This window comes from Triturus cristatus, chromosome 7 (assembly GCF_964204655.1).
Source record: "Triturus cristatus chromosome 7, aTriCri1.1, whole genome shotgun sequence".
NCBI lineage: Eukaryota > Metazoa > Chordata > Amphibia > Caudata > Salamandridae > Triturus > Triturus cristatus.
The window spans coordinates 393676314-393701858 of record NC_140590.1 but is presented as its reverse complement, the minus strand read 5'-3'; the positions used below and the strand labels follow the sequence as shown (position 1 = coordinate 393701858).

The following is a 25545-nucleotide window of genomic DNA, read 5'->3' as shown; positions in this document are numbered from 1 at the left end:
CTTCACACTCCTCCTCTTATTGTAGTTATTGGTGTAGATGGTTTGTGCCCTCTCCAGATTTGCTCTTACGACCGCCGGAGACCATTCGCTGGTCACTACCTTCTCCTTCCAGATTCTGTTGTCGTGCGTGAAGGGTTCACGTCCTCTCAATATTTGAAACGGGCTGTACCCCGTGCTTGTGGGTGTTATTCTGTAGGCCCATACCATATTCTCCACCGCTTTCTTCCAGTCTTTGTTACAGGTGATGGCCGCTTGTATGGCCCCCATCACCACCCTGTTAAATCGTTCCACTAGACCGTTACCTGCCGGATGATATATGGCTGTGTGCTTTACCGAGATGCCGTTTCTCCCCATGAACTGTTTCCATTTTTCTGACGTGAACTGGGGCCCATTGTCGCTCAAGATGGACTTGGGAATCCCCTCCCGGGTGAATGTCTCCGATAGGAACTCCAGGATGTTCTCCGTGTCCATGGATTCGCTCACTTTTATCTCTGGCCATTTGGAATAACGGTCGATGAGGACACACACATACTTCTGTACGCTCTGGTCATCCAGCACCGGTCCTAAAATGTCTATCGACAACTCTTCCCATGGGTTTGAGGGAGTGTCGAATTTTCCCAGTGCCGGGCGTAATGGCCTCAACGTTTTGTCGGCCCCTTGGCATTGGGGACACTCCCTGACGTGTCTCTCTGCTCTCATGTCCATGCCTGGCCACCAGTAGTTCTGTTTCGATCTGGCTTTGAGTTTCCCAATGCCAAGGTGGCCTTCATGTAATAAGTCCAGCAATTTGTTGATGAGGTTCGTGGGGGGGATTACTCTGTCTCCTCGGTAGATGAAAATGCCCTCGTCTCCCACTGTCAGTTCTTCTCTCACTTCATAAAAAGGTTTGAGGTTGGTTTTCACCTTTTTCTTATCAGGCCACCCTTGGGTGATGTGCACTTTTGCCTCCATCAGGTCAGCATCTTCTTCATAAGCTTCAGTCCACTCTTGTATGCTGATGATCTTCTCTTGGTCCTCGATGAGAGCCACCATCTCTCCTCTGTCCGCTGGGTCTTCCTCCCCCGGCTCCATGGCCGCCGCTCGACTCAGGTAGTCCGCCACTCGGTTCTTGTTTCCAGGGATGTACTCCACGTCATATCTGAATTCCAACAATTTTAGGGACATCTTCGATATCCTGGGTGTGGCGCTGGCGTGTCCGCACGATGTTAAAACCTTCACTAACGGCTTGTGGTCCGTTTTGAGCAGGAATCGGGTACCCCATAGGAACTGCCGGAACCTCGTCATGGCCCACACTACCGCCAACATCTCCTTCTCAATGACGCTGTACTTGCCTTCTGTCTCCGTCAGTGCTCTGGAGGCGAAGCTTATTGTCTCCATGTCCCCACTTCCTCGGTCTTGCATGAGTACAGCGCCTAACCCCTTGTCGCTGGCGTCCGTGATGAGTATGGTGGCGCCTTGTGGGTCGTACCCCTTGAGTGGTATTGCTTCTAGGATCCCCTTTTTGATAACTTCAAATTCCGCTTGGGCTTCCGGTGTCCATTGGAACACCGTGCTTTCTCTGGTCAGCCTCCTCAAGTTGTAGGTCTTGGATGCGAATTGTACCACGAACTTGCTGTAGTACTCCGCCATCCCCAGGAATGATCTGACCTCCTCCTTGTTCTTGGGGGACGGTGCTTCAACGATGGCTTTCACGTTCTCCATCTTGGGTGTGATCCCCTGTTGCCCTATTTCGTGGCCTAAATAGGTCACCGATTGCAGTCCCAACCGGCATTTCGACCATTCCGCCGTGAGACCTTTGGCCTCCAGTGTCCGTAATACCTTTTCTAGTGTCCGGTCATGGTCCTTCCTATCTCTGCCCATCACTAGTATATCGTCCTGGAAGTACTGTACGTCCTTGCAGTCTCTGAACAGTTGGTGCATCATCTTCTGGAAGACGGCCGCCGCCGAGGCTAGCCCGAACGGCATGCGACAAAATCTGTAGCACCCAAACGGGGTAATGAACGATGTGAGACTTTTGCTGTCCGGGTGTAGAGCTACCTGGTGGTAAGCCGATGTAAGGTCGATGGTGGAGTACCACTGGACTCCTCTGGTTCTCGCCAGCATCTCCTCTATCTTGGGAAGGGGAAATTTTTCCACCACTATGTTCTTATTGAGTTCTCTCAAGTCCACACAGAGCCTGACCTTCCCGTTGGGTTTCATCACGACCACCAAAGGCGCCAGCCATTCGGCACAGGTTATGGGTTCTATGATGCCCTTCTTCTCCAGATCTTGGAGTTCTGTCTGGACAGCTTCCCTTACTGCAATGGGCACATTCCTCACTTTATGTGCTACTGGTGTGGCTCCTTCCTTAAGTACTATTTTGTGTTGAAATTTCTCCATTTTTCCTACTGTGCCCCCAAACACCTTTGGGTAGTTCTTCTTCCATCTATCCATGTCCGGCCATTCCTCCTGGTCTGTGAGCAGGATCTGTTCCTTCCCCCCTGGGTCGAGTTTTATGCCCAGGTCGCCCTGGTCCAACCATCCCAGGACGGAGGGTCCTTTCTCGGCCACATACAGTTTGCACCACGCTGATCGGCCTCTGAACTCGAACAGTAGACGTCGGAAGCCTAGCATGGGAATGCGATCACCATTATATGTTACCGGTCGTATGTCTAGTTTCTCCAGCCCAGGGCCCAACTTGGTTTGGAATTGTTCTACCCACACTGCTCTCTGTATGATGGTAAATGGGGATCCGGTGTCTGCCACGACTGAGATGGTTATGCCGCCCATGGACATCTCTAGGACCGGTTTGGTTGATCTCTTGGCATCCACGCTCAATACCTGATCGTATATGCACAAGACAGTGACCACCTCTTCCTCCGTGGCTTCTTCCTGGTCTTCTGTGCTTTGGTCTATATATTTCACCACTCCTTTCTGCTGTTTCTTCCGACACACCTTCTCGTAGTGACCCATGATACCGCAGTGCATGCATTTGGCTCTGAAGGCCGGGCAACGTCTGTCGTGGGCTTCGTGGGACCAACTTCCACACCTGTAGCACGTTTTCTTGTTCTCGCTGTCCGCTTGTTTCCCTTGCCATCTGCTGGTCCCTCTGGCTATGGGTGGTTTGGTTTTCTGGTCCCTGCGGTGATCTCCCTCCTGTATCCTGTTCACCATGGTTGGGGTGACCGTCTCTTTCCTGGTAGCATCGGCGCACCTCTTTGAGAGTTCTGCCCTCTTCACTATGACCATTACTTCTTTGAGTGTGGTGTCCCCACTCGCCCACAGCTTGTCTTGCACGTTTGCACTGGTGGTGTGCATGATCACCTGGTCTTTTATAAATTCGTCTTCCCACAGTGCGTACCTGCACGGGGCTGCTAGCTTCCTCAGTGCTGCTACATACTCTTCGATGGATTCCCCCACCTTTTGTTTCCTTTGCTGGAAGTTATATCTATCTACCGAAACACAGACGGTGGGGCGGTATCGCTCATCTAGGTCCTCCACCGCGTGCGCATACACATCATCGTCTGTGTCTTCTCTCTTCGTGGGTACTAAGCTCTTGTATATTCTCAGTCCTTCTGGCCCTAGATTTAGTAGCAGGATGCGTTTTTTTCTCTGAGGAGTGAATTTTTCTTCGTTCTCGTCCTCCAAGACCCCTATGAAATTGTCTATGTATTCCTTCCAGTCCTCCCATTTCATCATTGGTTCACCAGGTTTCGTTAGGAATTGCACCGGTGCAATCGCATACCCTGCCGGGGTACTCATCTTTACTTCCTTGGTGCTTGTTTCGTCGGTGGCTTTGCTCGGGGGGCTGCCTGGGGTATTGTCGTTGTTTCTTGTGTGCTTGATCCTCTGGGGGCTCTTGTCACTGGACCCCACTTCCTCCTCTTTGGTAGCCAGTGCAGCGCTCTCTGTGCTTGATTACGTGCGAAGGCGGCTCGTGTGCTTTTGGCGGTGGTGGACGGCGTCGTCCCTGTGGCCTGTATGTGGTTCGGTTACTGTACCGTGGCACTGCCACGCTCCTCGGTTGCTCTGTGCCTTAGATCGACCTACGCGGTTGGCGAGGGCGTATCCCGTGACTCCCCCCACTCCAGGCGGCCTGTGCTGTGTTCTGTTTGGGGCCCGATGGCCTGGTAGCGTGTCTTACTTCAACTCGTGGGGGCCACGTGGAGTGTTGCCCTCTACTGTGCTTCCCCGTCGGTCTGGTTTCTATCCCGACCTCGTCGCCACTGTAATGTCGTCTCAATGAACACTCGAGACACGTGTGAACTTTCCGCTATATTTATTTGCATGCGAATGAGCAGTTACTCCGAGGAGCGCCGGCCAACACTCTCAGTCCCTCGCTGCGGCGCGCTCTCTCTCACCTCGCTCCGCGCTCGCTCTGCGCGCGCATCCGGCGCCAACGTGCCTGCCCGCGTCACGTCAGCGTGACGCGGTAACAACTAGACCGCTACAATATTATTGACACATCAAGCTAAGCTATATATACTGTAGCTGAATTGTTCTCTAATAAATTGCGTTTTATGTAAGCATCAATTTGCAGAGTATGAAGAATATATCAGTTGTCAGGTCCTTCTTCTGTGCCAGAGGAGGATGACAGAGCAGCACTTTTGTTGTGGTAAGAAGAGTAGCAGCAACTTACTAGGGGTATGAATGATTCTGCACTCTTTTTTTATCAATGCAACATTTCATTGCAAATTCCATTAGCTATGAGGAAATACTCAAAGGTGACAGGTACAGTCAATCATGAACATGCAACACAAACTGGCCCCTGGACATCATACATGGATGCACGGCAGAGGCTGTTGTACGGATAAAGAAGAGGTAAGGAGCCACCGTATTTTATAAAGTGCGTTTATTCGCTACAGAGGCCCACGATCCGCTACGGCAGAGGCGCGGGCAAAACATTAACTACGGGCCACTCCTCCTCGTGACGTTGACCCCACTCCTGGTTGGCCGGGTCCTACACGTGACCCGGCAGACACTAAGGAAAGACTGCGTCCGTGTTACGGACGCACCCACACAACAAGCGCGAGTGCAACAGAGGCAGAGGCAGAGGCAGAAAATGTGTGCCTGCTTTGTGTGCACGTTTAAAAGCCGTCTGTGCCCAGGAGCCAGTTTCTGTTGTGTGTCCACATGCGACAGTGCAAGTTGGCTCTTTGTATGTTCTCTGTGAAAGCACATTTTTACAGCAATATTGTCAGTATGTAAACGCATTGTATGAAAGCCACAACATTTGTTTTTTTTCACTGCATGTTGAAATTGCGATAAGAAAGTCAAAAGTCTTACCTATTTGCCCTTAACCATATAACAATGAAAGTAGTGCGATTTGACTAGTGTCCATGCAGGACAGTAAGAGAAGACCATTCTGACAAACAAGTTATACATGTCCCAGTTGGGATAATCATTGAAATATCTTTAAGGAGCTGGTAAGTTTTTAGGATATATACCTGTGCCCTTCATGTTCGCAAAGCGTTTTTGCAGCTGATGAAAGATCGATTGCTCCAGGATCCTTCTTCTGCCATTTTCTAACTTCCTGGAGGCTGATGTCAAAAATGTCAGCAACAAAGATCTCCTTGAAGACTTTGCAAGTTGGTAGAAGTAAATGTATGAGGTAGGTCATGCCAATTTGCATGATTGTATCTCCCTTTACCTTGCCTGTTTGGAGTAATTTGAAATGTTAAAATAATTATTAACATGAAATAAGACATTGGTACTCTTAATGATTCTAGTTGAATACATCTCTAATATTTAGTTTATTGCTTGTGACTGAAGAAGTTTCATTGATATTTAAGTTAATTAGAATGATTAAGCTAACAACACTCCACGTGTACATTAGTTTGTATTCCAGTTATGTTATGTTTAATACACTGTTTTGTTTTTTTGAACTACTATATCGTATTGTGTGAATCTCCTAACCCAAGAACAGATTTTGTAATAATGTATAGCCTGAATAAAAAAAAGACTTTCCTCCTTTATTCTGCTACTTAGGAAAAGTGTGAATATACAAACATTCTACATCTTTTAAGCAAGAGGATTTGGTTGCTAAATTATACAAATAGCTTGTTAGACTTTTCAAACATTTTAACCATTTAGCTGCTGAGGCTTCTCCCACTCCCTAGAGCTGAGTCTTTTTTTATGTTTAGGTCACTTTGCCCTTAAGCCTTCATGACAAGTTTTCCGCAAAGGGTATCAATGTCATATTCAAGTTATTTTTTTCCCCAAATCTTGAGGATTCTTATTGTTCCTAGGGTTTGTGGATTCAGCAGAAGGGTACCAAGAAAATAGCCAAAATATAACCAAACTGTAGTTTTTTCTTCAGAAAAATGGCAAAAAGTGTGGTGCAAGAAGACATTCTTTTAAAAAAAACAAAAAAACATTACCATTGCTAAAGGCATCATCTTTATACCTTTCAAGAACAAGCAGTTTCTTCATTATGTGGAGTGCTAGTCCATTTTTCCTATGTTTCATGGTTTCAGCCTACTTGACGTTTGTGGGAAAAACAGATATGAACCCCATGGATGAATCCAGAAAACTATACACTACATCCATCAGTCCCTTCTGGTTGTAAGGATATATAGTGTTTTTTTGGTTGTACAAAACATGCAAATCATAACACTCTATGGGCCATCTTTATCCACCGTGCCATGGTGGAGGAGGAAAGTTTCTGTTCTTTCTTGACAGTCCAGTAATTAATAAAAAAAAGGGAATCGAAGACCCTGCACTTAGCAGATCTTTTCAAATATATTTTACTGCTCTTACTACATCCAGAAGGTGAATAGGTGTATCAGATTATTCTTTGTCATGTTATAGAGCAGGAAGAACAACCTGCTGATGGCTATGGAAGTCTGGATTGATTTTCAGACAGAATGTGGGCTCTGGAGAGAGTATAATACGATGTTTATATATCTTTGATTGAGGATGTTGATATAGTATAGCATCCATCTCCCCCAAACGTCTAGCTGTGGTAATTACCACACGGAAAAAAAGATATTCAGAGTGAGGAATTTTTTAGACATAGTCTCAGAGGGCTTGAAGGGAGGCCTCTGAAGGACAAACTAGGGGTAAATCCCAAGCTAAGAAGGGATTATGATCCTTAGGTCTCAAGATTTCAAACCTCTAACTAACCTTGATATTATAGGTTCCTTAGAAGAAAACTTATTCCAAGGTGATCTAAATATCCTAAAACCGATCACTGCAATCTTTGCCTAGCAGTGGACAACCCCTTGTAAATCTTCTCTTGTAAACATTGAGGGATATTAGGGGTGTCCGTAGTCATAGGGGAAACGCATGTATCTCTGCTCTATACATCAAAGGAAACTCAATGGTGATCAAAACATTATTAGTGGACAACCTTTTAGAAGCCTGTAGAGAGGTGGAGACAGAGAGGGATACAACCTTCTTCATAAATTCTTCCCTCTCACCCTTCATACCAATAGTCTTAAAGGTGCTAAGGTGTCCAGAAGTGGGAGAGAATATCATATGAGAGAAGGAGAGAGTGCAGAATCCACTCCTGCTCTACCTGCAGATGTCCCAGGAGGGGAATTCATGGTCTCCTTGTCTGCAAAGGAGGCACCATGATGACTTCCACTGGCTCCTTCTGAAGTCTCGCCAGGACCCTGGGCATCAGGCAGTGCTTAATTTGAGCCTGTGGTTTCCGGCACTCAGCACTGGGACTTAATTAGGAACACTGCCGCTTATGACAGCTGCCACATGGTGGCACTGTTTGTGTCACTTAAAGCTAAGCAGAACAACAGTAGTTTATTGACTCATTATACATTAAAAACAACTGATACCTTCTCTCAAGCCATTTTTAGAGCTATGGGGGCTTCCATCAGTCTGAATTGTCACACTTGTTTGGAGTGTGACGGTTAGTAGTTGTGTTGGTACTGTAATTGGCAGTGCTACCAGTGGCAATGTGTGGCGTAAGCTGGAGTGCCCTCTTGACGAGGACCCTGCCACTTATTTCTTTACAAATTAAGCACTGAAATTAGGGAATAGGAAGGGATGTGTTGATGAGTTGTCTTAGCCAGGTACTGGTTAGGCCATTTATGCCTGCTGACTGTAGTCCATAGTAGTTGGACAAGAATAACAATAGCAAGGAGTTGTGTTCCATCTCAAACAAGTCCAGCAGACGGACTCCTCACCTTCTGAACATGCCCTGGAAGATGAGAGGGTTTAGGACAACATCTTGGGAAGATGGAAAGATCTTGCTCAGAAAGTCTACCTCGGATTCAAAGAGCCCCTAAGAACCAGGTTACCATTGCTAAACCTAGGAAAAAAATAGCCCTCTTCAGGAAGGAAAAGGGCACAGAAAGGAATAAGAAGTGCTGTGAGAGGTGAGTGAATTTATGAGTAGTTCTTTAACCAAAACATAGAAAAAGAAGACAGATTGAAAGCAGAGGAAGAAACATGATGAATGGGTATATTCATACCAAGACTAAGTAGTGGGACGAGGAAGGAGAAGAGGAGGTAATGCAGCAATCCAACAATATGAAACCAGAGCATCCGATAACATAAATGATGCAAATTATTGCCACAGAACAAATGCGCAGCCTGTGACTTTTTCCAGCTCATCTTAATTGTGCTTGTACTTTTTAAATACAAGAGGACTGTGATTCATTCTCAAACCTGCAGGTCAGTCAGACGAAGAGTGTATCTTATGTAACCCTGGGCGTAGTTTGCGCAATAGCGCTAAGCGTAGCTACGCGAAGTGCACTTCACACTACGCAAGCGAGGCGTAGCTACGCGAGCTGCATAGTGCGGTAGGGAAATTGCTGTTCGCACTGATTGCACAGTGCCGGATGTTTGTCTGCACTGTTCAATCATTGCAAACGGCATCTTTCACAGTGCAATCGGTCGTTTTCTGCCGCTCGAGTAGATAGTGGCAGTTTTCTCAACGCGGAATGGTAGTTTCTCGTCGCGAGTTGTTGCGAGCATACGCGACCTCTCACAATGAGAAACCTGACCTCCCCGCGTTGAGAATCTCGCCGGGAGGTCTATTTTCCACGTTCGCGATCGGCAACTTGATATTGCTGATCGCGAATGAGGAAAAAGTCTCGCCAGGATGTCATTTTGTTCGCTCGCGGTCGCCAACTTGACGTTGAGGACTGCGAGCAAGCAAAAATTTCCCGCTATGCGTTTTTGCACTGTGCTACGTGCAATTCGCGTAGCGCGTATTTGCGCAAAGTACGCAAACTACACGAGCGTAGCATAGTCCTACGCCCAGGGTTAAAGTTATATAGTGACCCATGTCTGGTATGCCTTTTGTCCTCAGAATCGAGGGAAGATGGATAAGCTCACCTGAGATTTCGGCTTGTGGTTTTAAGTAACACAGAGATCTCCGTCAAATTTTTACACATGACCCCTCTGCCACCTGAAAACTGAACACCGCATTGACTTTAAAGGGCACTTTTAATCTCAACAAGACTAGGGAAGACCTGGAGCTGGAGGGCAGGTAATCATACTGCTGCTCTAAGATGAAAAGGTGAAACTATGTTAAAGAAATATAATGTTTTGCTTAATGAGTATTTTGTATTCATTTATACCCCCTGTAGGGCCCTCTTTATTTCCTCTCCACCAGGGTTTAAAGGAGGAGGAACTGCCATGAAAACCATGGCGGAGAGGAAACTCCTATTACCGCGGAGGTTTCGCTAAGCAGATTGATGTCTCCTGACCACCGCAACACCTCCAGGGAATAGCGGTTCCTTGGCAGCTGCGGAGGGGCAATGATGGTCCCACCACCCTAATCATAATAGTGCAGTTGGTTGTCTTCCATTGCCGTGCCCCCACTAGTCTGGCAGTCCGTGGACCGCCAGACTCGTAATTGAGCCGTAAGTGTTAGAAATCAGGACCGTTTGCAGTGTACCCCCACTTTTTGCCCCATTTGTGGCCCATTTATGCTGGTTTTCTGACTCTGAAAATGCCCTGGGCTCTACTGGGCAGGCCCAGGGCATGTGCTATGTTGAAAACACCCACTGTTATGTTAAAACACACACATGCATTAAGGTACACTATGTATTAGGGTACACTTACCATTAGCACGACCTACCCTATAAGCCCATAGTAGATAATAGGGCAGGGGGATTACAACTACCTATAAGTCCCTATTAAAGAATGGGGCATGGCAGTTTACAACCCTTTCTCTGCTTGCATGTGTGCACTGCTGAGTGCCTGAGGTCATTTTAAAAGCAGCCTTGTGTTGCAGCACTGCTTTTAAATGTAAATTGTGCCCAAACTTGACTTTGGTGGTTGGGGCACTTAAAATGTTATACACTACAATATTTTTGCATATTAGGTGCCCCGGCTCCCCCCTAGGTGTTCCAGGTGGCGAGGGTCATGTCATTATAAGGAGGGTCCTTAAACATGATTATTTATATGCCCTGGAGATAGAGAAATTGAACATTTCACTTTCCCCATTGTAGTAAAGTGCCTCGCAAATTCGACTTTGGTGCAAAGAGCACTGTGGGGTGAGGATATACACTACTGTTGCATATTCAGGCCCCCTAAAGTCTCCCCTAGGTGCCCCAGAGTGGGGGGACCGGTAACTATAAGCAGGGGCGTTATAAAGTATGTTTTATATGCCCTGATGGTGGAGACATTTCACATTGGAGTTTCCCCATTGTAGATGCCTAGCCCCATAGGATAACATGGCAACAGTTTATGAATATATAAATATTGTTAGAACTTAAATATAAATATTGTTCAATGACCTGGGAGACTGGTATTGATAAATCCAACAATATGACATTGCTGAATTTATCCTAAAGTATGCAGAAAAGAAGTTATAAGATTTTTTTCTCTCGAAGCCAAAATTCAGTCTTCTTGCCCTCTTCCCTGATTGGTCAGAGTTAACAGGATTACCCAGGCTGCTTTGATGAAGTGATCAGTGGCTCATGCAGAGAGAGGCTATCTGGTAGAGAGAGTTCTGCTACACACGAATGCCAGAGGGGGGTCATAAAGCAGGGAGCTTCAAAGGGGGATAGGACAGGCAGGGAATGCCAGGCCCATCTACCCCCAGCCCCTCTGACCCAGACAGATGACAGGCTCAAAACAGGAATTGGCAGATGGTAGGGGGAGGAGAGCTATGCAAATGAGCCATACTGGAGGTTGGTTTAACTAGTTCTTGCTCCTCTTCTGAGATTTCAGCCATACTGAATTTTGGAGCAAAAGTGCTTTCTGGGAGAATGTCATGCCACACTTTGGAGGGAGTGGTCCTTCTCTGGGGTGTTTCCCTTCACCTCATTGGACAGGAGCGCTCCCCTGCTTGACCCCAGAGAACACTGAATAAATATCTGAGAAGAGTAGAGCCTCTCAGATCTGCTGCTTGAAGCTAAGAGAAGAAGAAGGCTTGCCAAGCTGGAAACTTGATTTGCATCAAGCCCTGCATTTTAACTGACTTCGCCTACAACCCTTTGGATGTACCTTGCTTCAAGAGGAATAAAGAGTGGACTCCCTGCAAGCTTCAGGTTAACAGAGCTCACCTGGACCATAACCACCAAGAATCCCCTGCCTGGAGTGCATCTAGTGGATTTGTAAGGGTTTTGTCCAGGTTCATTGTGGGAATTGTTGTCCCAAACTTTCAAGGACAATCTTGGAGATTCCAGACCCTTAGATTGTGTTTTGGGCACTTTGGACCCTCAAGAGGAACTTCAGGAAGACGTACCAGAAGTTTAGAGCCAATTTAAACAAAAGCTCCATAAGGGGACTGACTCAACTATGAGCTCCAAGCCAGCCACCTTCAATTGCGAGCTGGTCTGCCCTGCTGGTTCGCCCGCTGAAAAGAACCAGAGGTATGACTTCCACAGTTTGACTGACAGTTTCCTGGAAAGCAAGCCGGCAAGCGCTCACCGAATCCAGAGTGATGGACAGCATCAAGGGACCCCGGCATAAAAAACTCCAGAAAAGTTTCTGAGGGCCTTATTATGACTTTGGCAGTGTGGGAGCGGGCCACCACGCCAGCGGCCCACTCCTGCACTGCCAAAGCCATAATTAGACAGCCTGCAGGATTCCAACTGTGTTAGATCCTGCTTATGTAATTATATGTATCCCAGTTTACCTATCTCTTAGCTGCTCAGCCAGTGTGAGTGTTGAGAGTGGAATGTTGGTGTGACTGTTATGCTTGGAATGTTTGGGTGCCAGGGTGGATGAGTGGTGACAGTTGGAAGATGGGCTGAGCAACAGGCAGGCTGCTCCTGGTGGGGCTGGAGTATAATGTTCACCAGGCTGAAGTGCAGATGTACATGGAAACCAGCTTATGGTACTTGAATGCCATCCTGCAACCTGAACTGAATAAAGAAACACTTAAAATACAACTTGGCTATGTCTGTGTTGAATAATCCAAAAGTCGGGTAGAGGAAGAATAAGGATTTATTCCATGAGAAATTCACCCACGACCACGACGTCCTGCTGCCACGGACTACCGTTGCTTGGAAGACCAGTGAGCAGAGAACGCCGCGGAGCGTGGACACATTTAATGAACAACATGTTTACACACGAGATGATCGTACGCAGGAGCCTCATGAAAGACTCCACGCACTACGATCATCTCGTGCATGTAACTATGACATCACTACAGCATCTTTCCCCTTAACAATTGATAAGAAGAATTACATGTTTGTTAAAATAGCAGTCTATGTAAAGTGGAAGTAAGAACACAATAAGCAAAACGATTTACCTAATAAGAATGAATAACAAGAACCTTGAATCATTCCAAAATATAATCTTTGTATTTTTCTGGTAACCTTCTTGTGCGAGTAGTGTTTTTCCCGCACGCATCCAACTCCCTGTCACTCAAATGTGTAGTTGCAGGTACATCAAACACGAAAAGAGGGGGGGATCTAGGAGCTAAAAAAAGGTCCAGTGTCCATGCTCCCAAGACTAGGTATATATTACCAGGAGGACAAAGTTCCTGCGGGCAGGTGCAAAAAGTCACCCGAGCCCTTAAAAATAAAAAAGGAGTGAAAGAGTTCCTAGTTTGAAGAACCACTCAGGTAAGTGGAGGACCACTCTATGTCCTCTGTTGCCCTCACACACCCCGAAAGGTGTCATGCTTCATCATCGGGCGGTTGCTCCTCGTAGGGCCGGCGCTGCAATTCCCTACGGGCCCCTGAAGGGTCACTTTATCGGAGATCTTTTAGGATGGTGCATGTGGGTATGTGGAAAGTGGGTTCTGTATGGAGGGTAAAAAAGGTGCGTGCAAGTGAGTGAAAAACATGGAGGGTCATCATGCAGCAACTTGTATAGATGTACCCTGAGCAGAATTAAACTGCTAAAAAATTGTGACCCTGAAGGCACAATCTGCCCATGGATCAGGGATCAAAGGCCAACATGTTTCGCGCCTCTTTCGCCTGAGAGGTCGGTGGCGCTTCGTCAGGACCAAATTTTTAACAATAAGTGCACGTGAAAAATAAGTAAATCGAGTTAAAATACCCTCAATATCGGTCTGGGCAAACGCCTGTACACCCTCAGTGTGGTAACAGGTCAACGATGAAAAAATCGCTCCAGGTCAATATCTAGGAAAGGAGAAGAGAAGAAAAAGACCACAGGGATGTGTATCAGAAAAACTTAATACAACATAAGTGTGCCACAGTCGTGTGCACATCAACCCCAAGCCAACGCCAGGACACAAGGCCAGGATATATAGAAGGGCACCACCACCAAGCACGGCATCTGACAGAATTACCCACCCAACAGTGGTCGCATCATGGCATGTCAAAAATGTAAACTGGTCATCCATATGTAGGGCCAAGGAAACATAATCTCACTAAATATGACACAATCCTAATCCCAAAAGGGGGAAAGCTCGCCCCTGGTGACAAAAATAGAAGCTATATTGACAGGGTAAGACCTTACCTAACCGGATCATTATACAAAAACCAACAGCTAGGCGTGTGGAATTCCTGCAAATTATTGGGAATTCAGCCCGGGTCGTTACACCGCTGTACCGCCCCCATCCATGCGGCTGCCAGTGATGATCTGCCCACGGCAGCACTTGCCTCTTAAATAGGTCACGGGAACTCGTCAAAAGGTGATTCCTTTCACCGGGTCAATTCTATTTCCGGGTCCCGGGCTTGCAACAAAGCACAGCTGCGCATGCGTGTAGCATTCTTGATAGTGCGCGTGCGTGTGAGAGGGAAACTAATCCCCTGTGCCCCGGTACGGGCATACCATTGTTATTTAAAATATGTCACTCAAACGCAATGTCAGAAAATAGCGTAATGAAGATATCATGTGCAACCATTGTTGAAGATGGTATGTTGCAAAATTACCCCCGTGCATGTACCTTATATTAACAATGTATATTGGTGATTAACAGCCAGCACACCACATGAAAGGTTAGAATGCACTATGGCTTCTAACCAATGGAAAGGGGGCGAGTAATAAGGAATGAGATTTGTTTACATTGTGAATGCCCCTAGAGGACCAACCCCAACAAGATTGCTGCCATATGAAACACAGTAGGGTGTGAGTAGAACAAGTAGTGCCAAACCCTTGTCAAGGGACAACTCGTGCATTACCCAAATCAAGGTTGTGGTTGTGAAGGATTGTGTACCCCTAGAAAAGGAACTAAAGATAAATGATCCCACGGCTACACCGCCGTACTCAATATATCAAACACGAAAAGAGGGGGGGATCTAGGAGCTAAAAAAAGGTCCAGTGTCCATGCTCCCAAGACTAGGTATATATTACCAGGAGGACAAAGTTCCTGCGGGCAGGTGCAAAAAGTCACCCGAGCCCTTAAAAATAAAAAAGGAGTGAAAGAGTTCCTAGTTTGAAGAACCACTCAGGTAAGTGGAGGACCACTCTATGTCCTCTGTTGCCCTCACACACCCCGAAAGGTGTCATGCTTCATCATCGGGCGGTTGCTCCTCGTAGGGCCGGCGCTGCAATTCCCTACGGGCCCCTGAAGGGTCACTTTATCGGAGATCTTTTAGGATGGTGCATGTGGGTATGTGGAAAGTGGGTTCTGTATGGAGGGTAAAAAAGGTGCGTGCAAGTGAGTGAAAAACATGGAGGGTCATCATGCAGCAACTTGTATAGATGTACCCTGAGCAGAATTAAACTGCTAAAAAATTGTGACCCTGAAGGCACAATCTGCCCATGGATCAGGGATCAAAGGCCAACATGTTTCGCGCCTCTTTCGCCTGAGAGGTCGGTGGCGCTTCGTCAGGACCAAATTTTTAACAATAAGTGCACGTGAAAAATAAGTAAATCGAGTTAAAATACCCTCAATATCGGTCTGGGCAAACGCCTGTACACCCTCAGTGTGGTAACAGGTCAACGATGAAAAAATCGCTCCAGGTCAATATCTAGGAAAGGAGAAGAGAAGAAAAAGACCACAGGGATGTGTATCAGAAAAACTTAATACAACATAAGTGTGCCACAGTCGTGTGCACATCAACCCCAAGCCAACGCCAGGACACAAGGCCAGGATATATAGAAGGGCACCACCACCAAGCACGGCATCTGACAGAATTACCCACCCAACAGTGGTCGCATCATGGCATGTCAAAAATGTAAACTGGTCATCCATATGTAGGGCCAAGGAAACATAATCTCACTAAATATGACACAATCCTAATCCCAAAAGGGGGAAAGCTCGCCCCTGGTGACAAAAATAGAAGCTATATTGACAGGGTAAGACCTTACCTAACCGGATCATTATACAAAAACCAACAGCTAGGCGTGTGGAATTCCTGCAAATTATTGGGAATTCAGCCCGGGTCGTTACACCGCTGTACCGCCCCCATCCATGCGGCTGCCAGTGATGATCTGCCCACGGCAGCACTTGCCTCTTAAATAGGTCACGGGAACTCGTCAAAAGGTGATTCCTTTCACCGGGTCAATTCTATTTCCGGGTCCCGGGCTTGCAACAAAGCACAGCTGCGCATGCGTGTAGCATTCTTGATAGTGCGCGTGCGTGTGAGAGGGAAACTAATCCCCTGTGCCCCGGTACGGGCATACCATTGTTATTTAAAATATGTCACTCAAACGCAATGTCAGAAAATAGCGTAATGAAGATATCATGTGCAACCATTGTTGAAGATGGTATGTTGCAAAATTACCCCCGTGCATGTACCTTATATTAACAATGTATATTGGTGATTAACAGCCAGCACACCACATGAAAGGTTAGAATGCACTATGGCTTCTAACCAATGGAAAGGGGGCGAGTAATAAGGAATGAGATTTGTTTACATTGTGAATGCCCCTAGAGGACCAACCCCAACAAGATTGCTGCCATATGAAACACAGTAGGGTGTGAGTAGAACAAGTAGTGCCAAACCCTTGTCAAGGGACAACTCGTGCATTACCCAAATCAAGGTTGTGGTTGTGAAGGATTGTGTACCCCTAGAAAAGGAACTAAAGATAAATGATCCCACGGCTACACCGCCGTACTCAATATATCAAACACGAAAAGAGGGGGGGATCTAGGAGCTAAAAAAAGGTCCAGTGTCCATGCTCCCAAGACTAGGTATATATTACCAGGAGGACAAAGTTCCTGCGGGCAGGTGCAAAAAGTCACCCGAGCCCTTAAAAATAAAAAAGGAGTGAAAGAGTTCCTAGTTTGAAGAACCACTCAGGTAAGTGGAGGACCACTCTATGTCCTCTGTTGCCCTCACACACCCCGAAAGGTGTCATGCTTCATCATCGGGCGGTTGCTCCTCGTAGGGCCGGCGCTGCAATTCCCTACGGGCCCCTGAAGGGTCACTTTATCGGAGATCTTTTAGGATGGTGCATGTGGGTATGTGGAAAGTGGGTTCTGTATGGAGGGTAAAAAAGGTGCGTGCAAGTGAGTGAAAAACATGGAGGGTCATCATGCAGCAACTTGTATAGATGTACCCTGAGCAGAATTAAACTGCTAAAAAATTGTGACCCTGAAGGCACAATCTGCCCATGGATCAGGGATCAAAGGCCAACATGTTTCGCGCCTCTTTCGCCTGAGAGGTCGGTGGCGCTTCGTCAGGACCAAATTTTTAACAATAAGTGCACGTGAAAAATAAGTAAATCGAGTTAAAATACCCTCAATATCGGTCTGGGCAAACGCCTGTACACCCTCAGTGTGGTAACAGGTCAACGATGAAAAAATCGCTCCAGGTCAATATCTAGGAAAGGAGAAGAGAAGAAAAAGACCACAGGGATGTGTATCAGAAAAACTTAATACAACATAAGTGTGCCACAGTCGTGTGCACATCAACCCCAAGCCAACGCCAGGACACAAGGCCAGGATATATAGAAGGGCACCACCACCAAGCACGGCATCTGACAGAATTACCCACCCAACAGTGGTCGCATCATGGCATGTCAAAAATGTAAACTGGTCATCCATATGTAGGGCCAAGGAAACATAATCTCACTAAATATGACACAATCCTAATCCCAAAAGGGGGAAAGCTCGCCCCTGGTGACAAAAATAGAAGCTATATTGACAGGGTAAGACCTTACCTAACCGGATCATTATACAAAAACCAACAGCTAGGCGTGTGGAATTCCTGCAAATTATTGGGAATTCAGCCCGGGTCGTTACACCGCTGTACCGCCCCCATCCATGCGGCTGCCAGTGATGATCTGCCCACGGCAGCACTTGCCTCTTAAATAGGTCACGGGAACTCGTCAAAAGGTGATTCCTTTCACCGGGTCAATTCTATTTCCGGGTCCCGGGCTTGCAACAAAGCACAGCTGCGCATGCGTGTAGCATTCTTGATAGTGCGCGTGCGTGTGAGAGGGAAACTAATCCCCTGTGCCCCGGTACGGGCATACCATTGTTATTTAAAATATGTCACTCAAACGCAATGTCAGAAAATAGCGTAATGAAGATATCATGTGCAACCATTGTTGAAGATGGTATGTTGCAAAATTACCCCCGTGCATGTACCTTATATTAACAATGTATATTGGTGATTAACAGCCAGCACACCACATGAAAGGTTAGAATGCACTATGGCTTCTAACCAATGGAAAGGGGGCGAGTAATAAGGAATGAGATTTGTTTACATTGTGAATGCCCCTAGAGGACCAACCCCAACAAGATTGCTGCCATATGAAACACAGTAGGGTGTGAGTAGAACAAGTAGTGCCAAACCCTTGTCAAGGGACAACTCGTGCATTACCCAAATCAAGGTTGTGGTTGTGAAGGATTGTGTACCCCTAGAAAAGGAACTAAAGATAAATGATCCCACGGCTACACCGCCGTACTCAATATATCAAACACGAAAAGAGGGGGGGATCTAGGAGCTAAAAAAAGGTCCAGTGTCCATGCTCCCAAGACTAGGTATATATTACCAGGAGGACAAAGTTCCTGCGGGCAGGTGCAAAAAGTCACCCGAGCCCTTAAAAATAAAAAAGGAGTGAAAGAGTTCCTAGTTTGAAGAACCACTCAGGTAAGTGGAGGACCACTCTATGTCCTCTGTTGCCCTCACACACCCCGAAAGGTGTCATGCTTCATCATCGGGCGGTTGCTCCTCGTAGGGCCGGCGCTGCAATTCCCTACGGGCCCCTGAAGGGTCACTTTATCGGAGATCTTTTAGGATGGTGCATGTGGGTATGTGGAAAGTGGGTTCTGTATGGAGGGTAAAAAAGGTGCGTGCAAGTGAGTGAAAAACATGGAGGGTCATCATGCAGCAACTTGTATAGATGTACCCTGAGCAGAATTAAACTGCTAAAAAATTGTGACCCTGAAGGCACAATCTGCCCATGGATCAGGGATCAAAGGCCAACATGTTCCGCGCCTCTTTCGCCTGAGAGGTCGGTGGCGCTTCGTCAGGACCAAATTTTTAACAATAAGTGCACGTGAAAAATAAGTAAATCGAGTTAAAATACCCTCAATATCGGTCTGGGCAAACGCCTGTACACCCTCAGTGTGGTAACAGGTCAACGATGAAAAAATCGCTCCAGGTCAATATCTAGGAAAGGAGAAGAGAAGAAAAAGACCACAGGGATGTGTATCAGAAAAACTTAATACAACATAAGTGTGCCACAGTCGTGTGCACATCAACCCCAAGCCAACGCCAGGACACAAGGCCAGGATATATAGAAGGGCACCACCACCAAGCACGGCATCTGACAGAATTACCCACCCAACAGTGGTCGCATCATGGCATGTCAAAAATGTAAACTGGTCATCCATATGTAGGGCCAAGGAAACATAATCTCACTAAATATGACACAATCCTAATCCCAAAAGGGGGAAAGCTCGCCCCTGGTGACAAAAATAGAAGCTATATTGACAGGGTAAGACCTTACCTAACCGGATCATTATACAAAAACCAACAGCTAGGCGTGTGGAATTCCTGCAAATTATTGGGAATTCAGCCCGGGTCGTTACACCGCTGTACCGCCCCCATCCATGCGGCTGCCAGTGATGATCTGCCCACGGCAGCACTTGCCTCTTAAATAGGTCACGGGAACTCGTCAAAAGGTGATTCCTTTCACCGGGTCAATTCTATTTCCGGGTCCCGGGCTTGCAACAAAGCACAGCTGCGCATGCGTGTAGCATTCTTGATAGTGCGCGTGCGTGTGAGAGGGAAACTAATCCCCTGTGCCCCGGTACGGGCATACCATTGTTATTTAAAATATGTCACTCAAACGCAATGTCAGAAAATAGCGTAATGAAGATATCATGTGCAACCATTGTTGAAGATGGTATGTTGCAAAATTACCCCCGTGCATGTACCTTATATTAACAATGTATATTGGTGATTAACAGCCAGCACACCACATGAAAGGTTAGAATGCACTATGGCTTCTAACCAATGGAAAGGGGGCGAGTAATAAGGAATGAGATTTGTTTACATTGTGAATGCCCCTAGAGGACCAACCCCAACAAGATTGCTGCCATATGAAACACAGTAGGGTGTGAGTAGAACAAGTAGTGCCAAACCCTTGTCAAGGGACAACTCGTGCATTACCCAAATCAAGGTTGTGGTTGTGAAGGATTGTGTACCCCTAGAAAAGGAACTAAAGATAAATGATCCCACGGCTACACCGCCGTACTCAATATATCAAACACGAAAAGAGGGGGGGATCTAGGAGCTAAAAAAAGGTCCAGTGTCCATGCTCCCAAGACTAGGTATATATTACCAGGAGGACAAAGTTCCTGCGGGCAGGTGCAAAAAGTCACCCGAGCCCTTAAAAATAAAAAAGGAGTGAAAGAGTTCCTAGTTTGAAGAACCACTCAGGTAAGTGGAGGACCACTCTATGTCCTCTGTTGCCCTCACACACCCCGAAAGGTGTCATGCTTCATCATCGGGCGGTTGCTCCTCGTAGGGCCGGTGCTGCAATTCCCTACGGGCCCCTGAAGGGTCACTTTATCGGAGATCTTTTAGGATGGTGCATGTGGGTATGTGGAAAGTGGGTTCTGTATGGAGGGTAAAAAAGGTGCGTGCAAGTGAGTGAAAAACATGGAGGGTCATCATGCAGCAACTTGTATAGATGTACCCTGAGCAGAATTAAACTGCTAAAAAATTGTGACCCTGAAGGCACAATCTGCCCATGGATCAGGGATCAAAGGCCAACATGTTTCGCGCCTCTTTCGCCTGAGAGGTCGGTGGCGCTTCGTCAGGACCAAATTTTTAACAATAAGTGCACGTGAAAAATAAGTAAATCGAGTTAAAATACCCTCAATATCGGTCTGGGCAAACGCCTGTACACCCTCAGTGTGGTAACAGGTCAACGATGAAAAAATCGCTCCAGGTCAATATCTAGGAAAGGAGAAGAGAAGAAAAAGACCACAGGGATGTGTATCAGAAAAACTTAATACAACATAAGTGTGCCACAGTCGTGTGCACATCAACCCCAAGCCAACGCCAGGACACAAGGCCAGGATATATAGAAGGGCACCACCACCAAGCACGGCATCTGACAGAATTACCCACCCAACAGTGGTCGCATCATGGCATGTCAAAAATGTAAACTGGTCATCCATATGTAGGGCCAAGGAAACATAATCTCACTAAATATGACACAATCCTAATCCCAAAAGGGGGAAAGCTCGCCCCTGGTGACAAAAATAGAAGCTATATTGACAGGGTAAGACCTTACCTAACCGGATCATTATACAAAAACCAACAGCTAGGCGTGTGGAATTCCTGCAAATTATTGGGAATTCAGCCCGGGTCGTTACACCGCTGTACCGCCCCCATCCATGCGGCTGCCAGTGATGATCTGCCCACGGCAGCACTTGCCTCTTAAATAGGTCACGGGAACTCGTCAAAAGGTGATTCCTTTCACCGGGTCAATTCTATTTCCGGGTCCCGGGCTTGCAACAAAGCACAGCTGCGCATGCGTGTAGCATTCTTGATAGTGCGCGTGCGTGTGAGAGGGAAACTAATCCCCTGTGCCCCGGTACGGGCATACCATTGTTATTTAAAATATGTCACTCAAACGCAATGTCAGAAAATAGCGTAATGAAGATATCATGTGCAACCATTGTTGAAGATGGTATGTTGCAAAATTACCCCCGTGCATGTACCTTATATTAACAATGTATATTGGTGATTAACAGCCAGCACACCACATGAAAGGTTAGAATGCACTATGGCTTCTAACCAATGGAAAGGGGGCGAGTAATAAGGAATGAGATTTGTTTACATTGTGAATGCCCCTAGAGGACCAACCCCAACAAGATTGCTGCCATATGAAACACAGTAGGGTGTGAGTAGAACAAGTAGTGCCAAACCCTTGTCAAGGGACAACTCGTGCATTACCCAAATCAAGGTTGTGGTTGTGAAGGATTGTGTACCCCTAGAAAAGGAACTAAAGATAAATGATCCCACGGCTACACCGCCGTACTCAATATATCAAACACGAAAAGAGGGGGGGATCTAGGAGCTAAAAAAAGGTCCAGTGTCCATGCTCCCAAGACTAGGTATATATTACCAGGAGGACAAAGTTCCTGCGGGCAGGTGCAAAAAGTCACCCGAGCCCTTAAAAATAAAAAAGGAGTGAAAGAGTTCCTAGTTTGAAGAACCACTCAGGTAAGTGGAGGACCACTCTATGTCCTCTGTTGCCCTCACACACCCCGAAAGGTGTCATGCTTCATCATCGGGCGGTTGCTCCTCGTAGGGCCGGCGCTGCAATTCCCTACGGGCCCCTGAAGGGTCACTTTATCGGAGATCTTTTAGGATGGTGCATGTGGGTATGTGGAAAGTGGGTTCTGTATGGAGGGTAAAAAAGGTGCGTGCAAGTGAGTGAAAAACATGGAGGGTCATCATGCAGCAACTTGTATAGATGTACCCTGAGCAGAATTAAACTGCTAAAAAATTGTGACCCTGAAGGCACAATCTGCCCATGGATCAGGGATCAAAGGCCAACATGTTTCGCGCCTCTTTCGCCTGAGAGGTCGGTGGCGCTTCGTCAGGACCAAATTTTTAACAATAAGTGCACGTGAAAAATAAGTAAATCGAGTTAAAATACCCTCAATATCGGTCTGGGCAAACGCCTGTACACCCTCAGTGTGGTAACAGGTCAACGATGAAAAAATCGCTCCAGGTCAATATCTAGGAAAGGAGAAGAGAAGAAAAAGACCACAGGGATGTGTATCAGAAAAACTTAATACAACATAAGTGTGCCACAGTCGTGTGCACATCAACCCCAAGCCAACGCCAGGACACAAGGCCAGGATATATAGAAGGGCACCACCACCAAGCACGGCATCTGACAGAATTACCCACCCAACAGTGGTCGCATCATGGCATGTCAAAAATGTAAACTGGTCATCCATATGTAGGGCCAAGGAAACATAATCTCACTAAATATGACACAATCCTAATCCCAAAAGGGGGAAAGCTCGCCCCTGGTGACAAAAATAGAAGCTATATTGACTGGGTAAGACCTTACCTAACCGGATCATTATACAAAAACCAACAGCTAGGCGTGTGGAATTCCTGCAAATTATTGGGAATTCAGCCCGGGTCGTTACACCGCTGTACCGCCCCCATCCATGCGGCTGCCAGTGATGATCTGCCCACGGCAGCACTTGCCTCTTAAATAGGTCACGGGAACTCGTCAAAAGGTGATTCCTTTCACCGGGTCAATTCTATTTCCGGGTCCCGGGCTTGCAACAAAGCACAGCTGCGCATGCGTGTAGCATTCTTGATAGTGCGCGTGCAGCGCCGGCCCTCGTAGGGCCGGCGCTGCAATTGAGGGTGTACAGGCGTTTGCCCAGACCGATATTGAGGGTATTTTAACTCGATTTACTTATTTTTCACGTGCACTTATTGTTAAAAATTTGGTCCTGACGAAGCGCCACCGACCTCTCAGGCGAAAGAGGCGCGAAACATGTTGGCCTTTGATCCCTGATCCATGGGCAGATTGTGCCTTCAGGGTCACAATTTTTTAGCAGTTTAATTCTGCTCAGGGTACATCTATACAAGTTGCTGCATGATGACCCTCCATGTTTTTCACTCACTTGCACGCACCTTTTTTACCCTCCATACAGAACCCACTTTCCACATACCCACATGCACCATCCTAAAAGATCTCCGATAAAGTGACCCTTCAGGGGCCCGTAGGGAATTGCAGCGCCGGCCCTACGAGGAGCAACCGCCCGATGATGAAGCATGACACCTTTCGGGGTGTGTGAGGGCAACAGAGGACATAGAGTGGTCCTCCACTTACCTGAGTGGTTCTTCAAACTAGGAACTCTTTCACTCCTTTTTTATTTTTAAGGGCTCGGGTGACTTTTTGCACCTGCCCGCAGGAACTTTGTCCTCCTGGTAATATATACCTAGTCTTGGGAGCATGGACACTGGACCTTTTTTTAGCTCCTAGATCCCCCCCTCTTTTCGTGTTTGATATATTGAGTACGGCGGTGTAGCCGTGGGATCATTTATCTTTAGTTCCTTTTCTAGGGGTACACAATCCTTCACAACCACAACCTTGATTTGGGTAATGCACGAGTTGTCCCTTGACAAGGGTTTGGCACTACTTGTTCTACTCACACTCTACTGTGTTTCATATGGCAGCAATCTTGTTGGGGTTGGTCCTCTAGGGGCATTCACAATGTAAACAAATCTCATTCCTTATTACTCGCCCCCTTTCCATTGGTTAGAAGCCATAGTGCATTCTAACCTTTCATGTGGTGTGCTGGCTGTTAATCACCAATATACATTGTTAATATAAGGTACATGCACGGGGGTAATTTTGCAACATACCATCTTCAACAATGGTTGCACATGATATCTTCATTACGCTATTTTCTGACATTGCGTTTGAGTGACATATTTTAAATAACAATGGTATGCCCGTACCGGGGCACAGGGGATTAGTTTCCCTCTCACACGCACGCGCACTATCAAGAATGCTACACGCATGCGCAGCTGTGCTTTGTTGCAAGCCCGGGACCCGGAAATAGAATTGACCCGGTGAAAGGAATCACCTTTTGACGAGTTCCCGTGACCTATTTAAGAGGCAAGTGCTGCCGTGGGCAGATCATCACTGGCAGCCGCATGGATGGGGGCGGTACAGCGGTGTAACGACCCGGGCTGAATTCCCAATAATTTGCAGGAATTCCACACGCCTAGCTGTTGGTTTTTGTATAATGATCCGGTTAGGTAAGGTCTTACCCTGTCAATATAGCTTCTATTTTTGTCACCAGGGGCGAGCTTTCCCCCTTTTGGGATTAGGATTGTGTCATATTTAGTGAGATTATGTTTCCTTGGCCCTACATATGGATGACCAGTTTACATTTTTGACATGCCATGATGCGACCACTGTTGGGTGGGTAATTCTGTCAGATGCCGTGCTTGGTGGTGGTGCCCTTCTATATATCCTGGCCTTGTGTCCTGGCGTTGGCTTGGGGTTGATGTGCACACGACTGTGGCACACTTATGTTGTATTAAGTTTTTCTGATACACATCCCTGTGGTCTTTTTCTTCTCTTCTCCTTTCCTAGATATTGACCTGGAGCGATTTTTTCATCGTTGACCTGTTACCACACTGAGGGTGTACAGGCGTTTGCCCAGACCGATATTGAGGGTATTTTAACTCGATTTACTTATTTTTCACGTGCACTTATTGTTAAAAATTTGGTCCTGACGAAGCGCCACCGACCTCTCAGGCGAAAGAGGCGCGAAACATGTTGGCCTTTGATCCCTGATCCATGGGCAGATTGTGCCTTCAGGGTCACAATTTTTTAGCAGTTTAATTCTGCTCAGGGTACATCTATACAAGTTGCTGCATGATGACCCTCCATGTTTTTCACTCACTTGCACGCACCTTTTTTACCCTCCATACAGAACCCACTTTCCACATACCCACATGCACCATCCTAAAAGATCTCCGATAAAGTGACCCTTCAGGGGCCCGTAGGGAATTGCAGCGCCGGCCCTACGAGGAGCAACCGCCCGATGATGAAGCATGACACCTTTCGGGGTGTGTGAGGGCAACAGAGGACATAGAGTGGTCCTCCACTTACCTGAGTGGTTCTTCAAACTAGGAACTCTTTCACTCCTTTTTTATTTTTAAGGGCTCGGGTGACTTTTTGCACCTGCCCGCAGGAACTTTGTCCTCCTGGTAATATATACCTAGTCTTGGGAGCATGGACACTGGACCTTTTTTTAGCTCCTAG

The 25545-nt window shown here is 46.8% G+C and overlaps 1 protein-coding gene across 1 annotated transcript in view; it reads right to left on the bottom strand.

Moving 5' to 3' along the window:
* LOC146809767 (nicotinamide N-methyltransferase-like) overlaps positions 1–25545 on the bottom strand; it is a 72763-nt gene that overhangs the window by 24467 nt on the left and 22751 nt on the right. The window contains exon 2 of the mRNA XM_085616617.1: positions 5427–5634. Within this exon, the coding sequence (XP_085472743.1) occupies positions 5427–5634 (208 nt within the window). The remainder of the gene's footprint in view (positions 1–5426; positions 5635–25545) is intronic.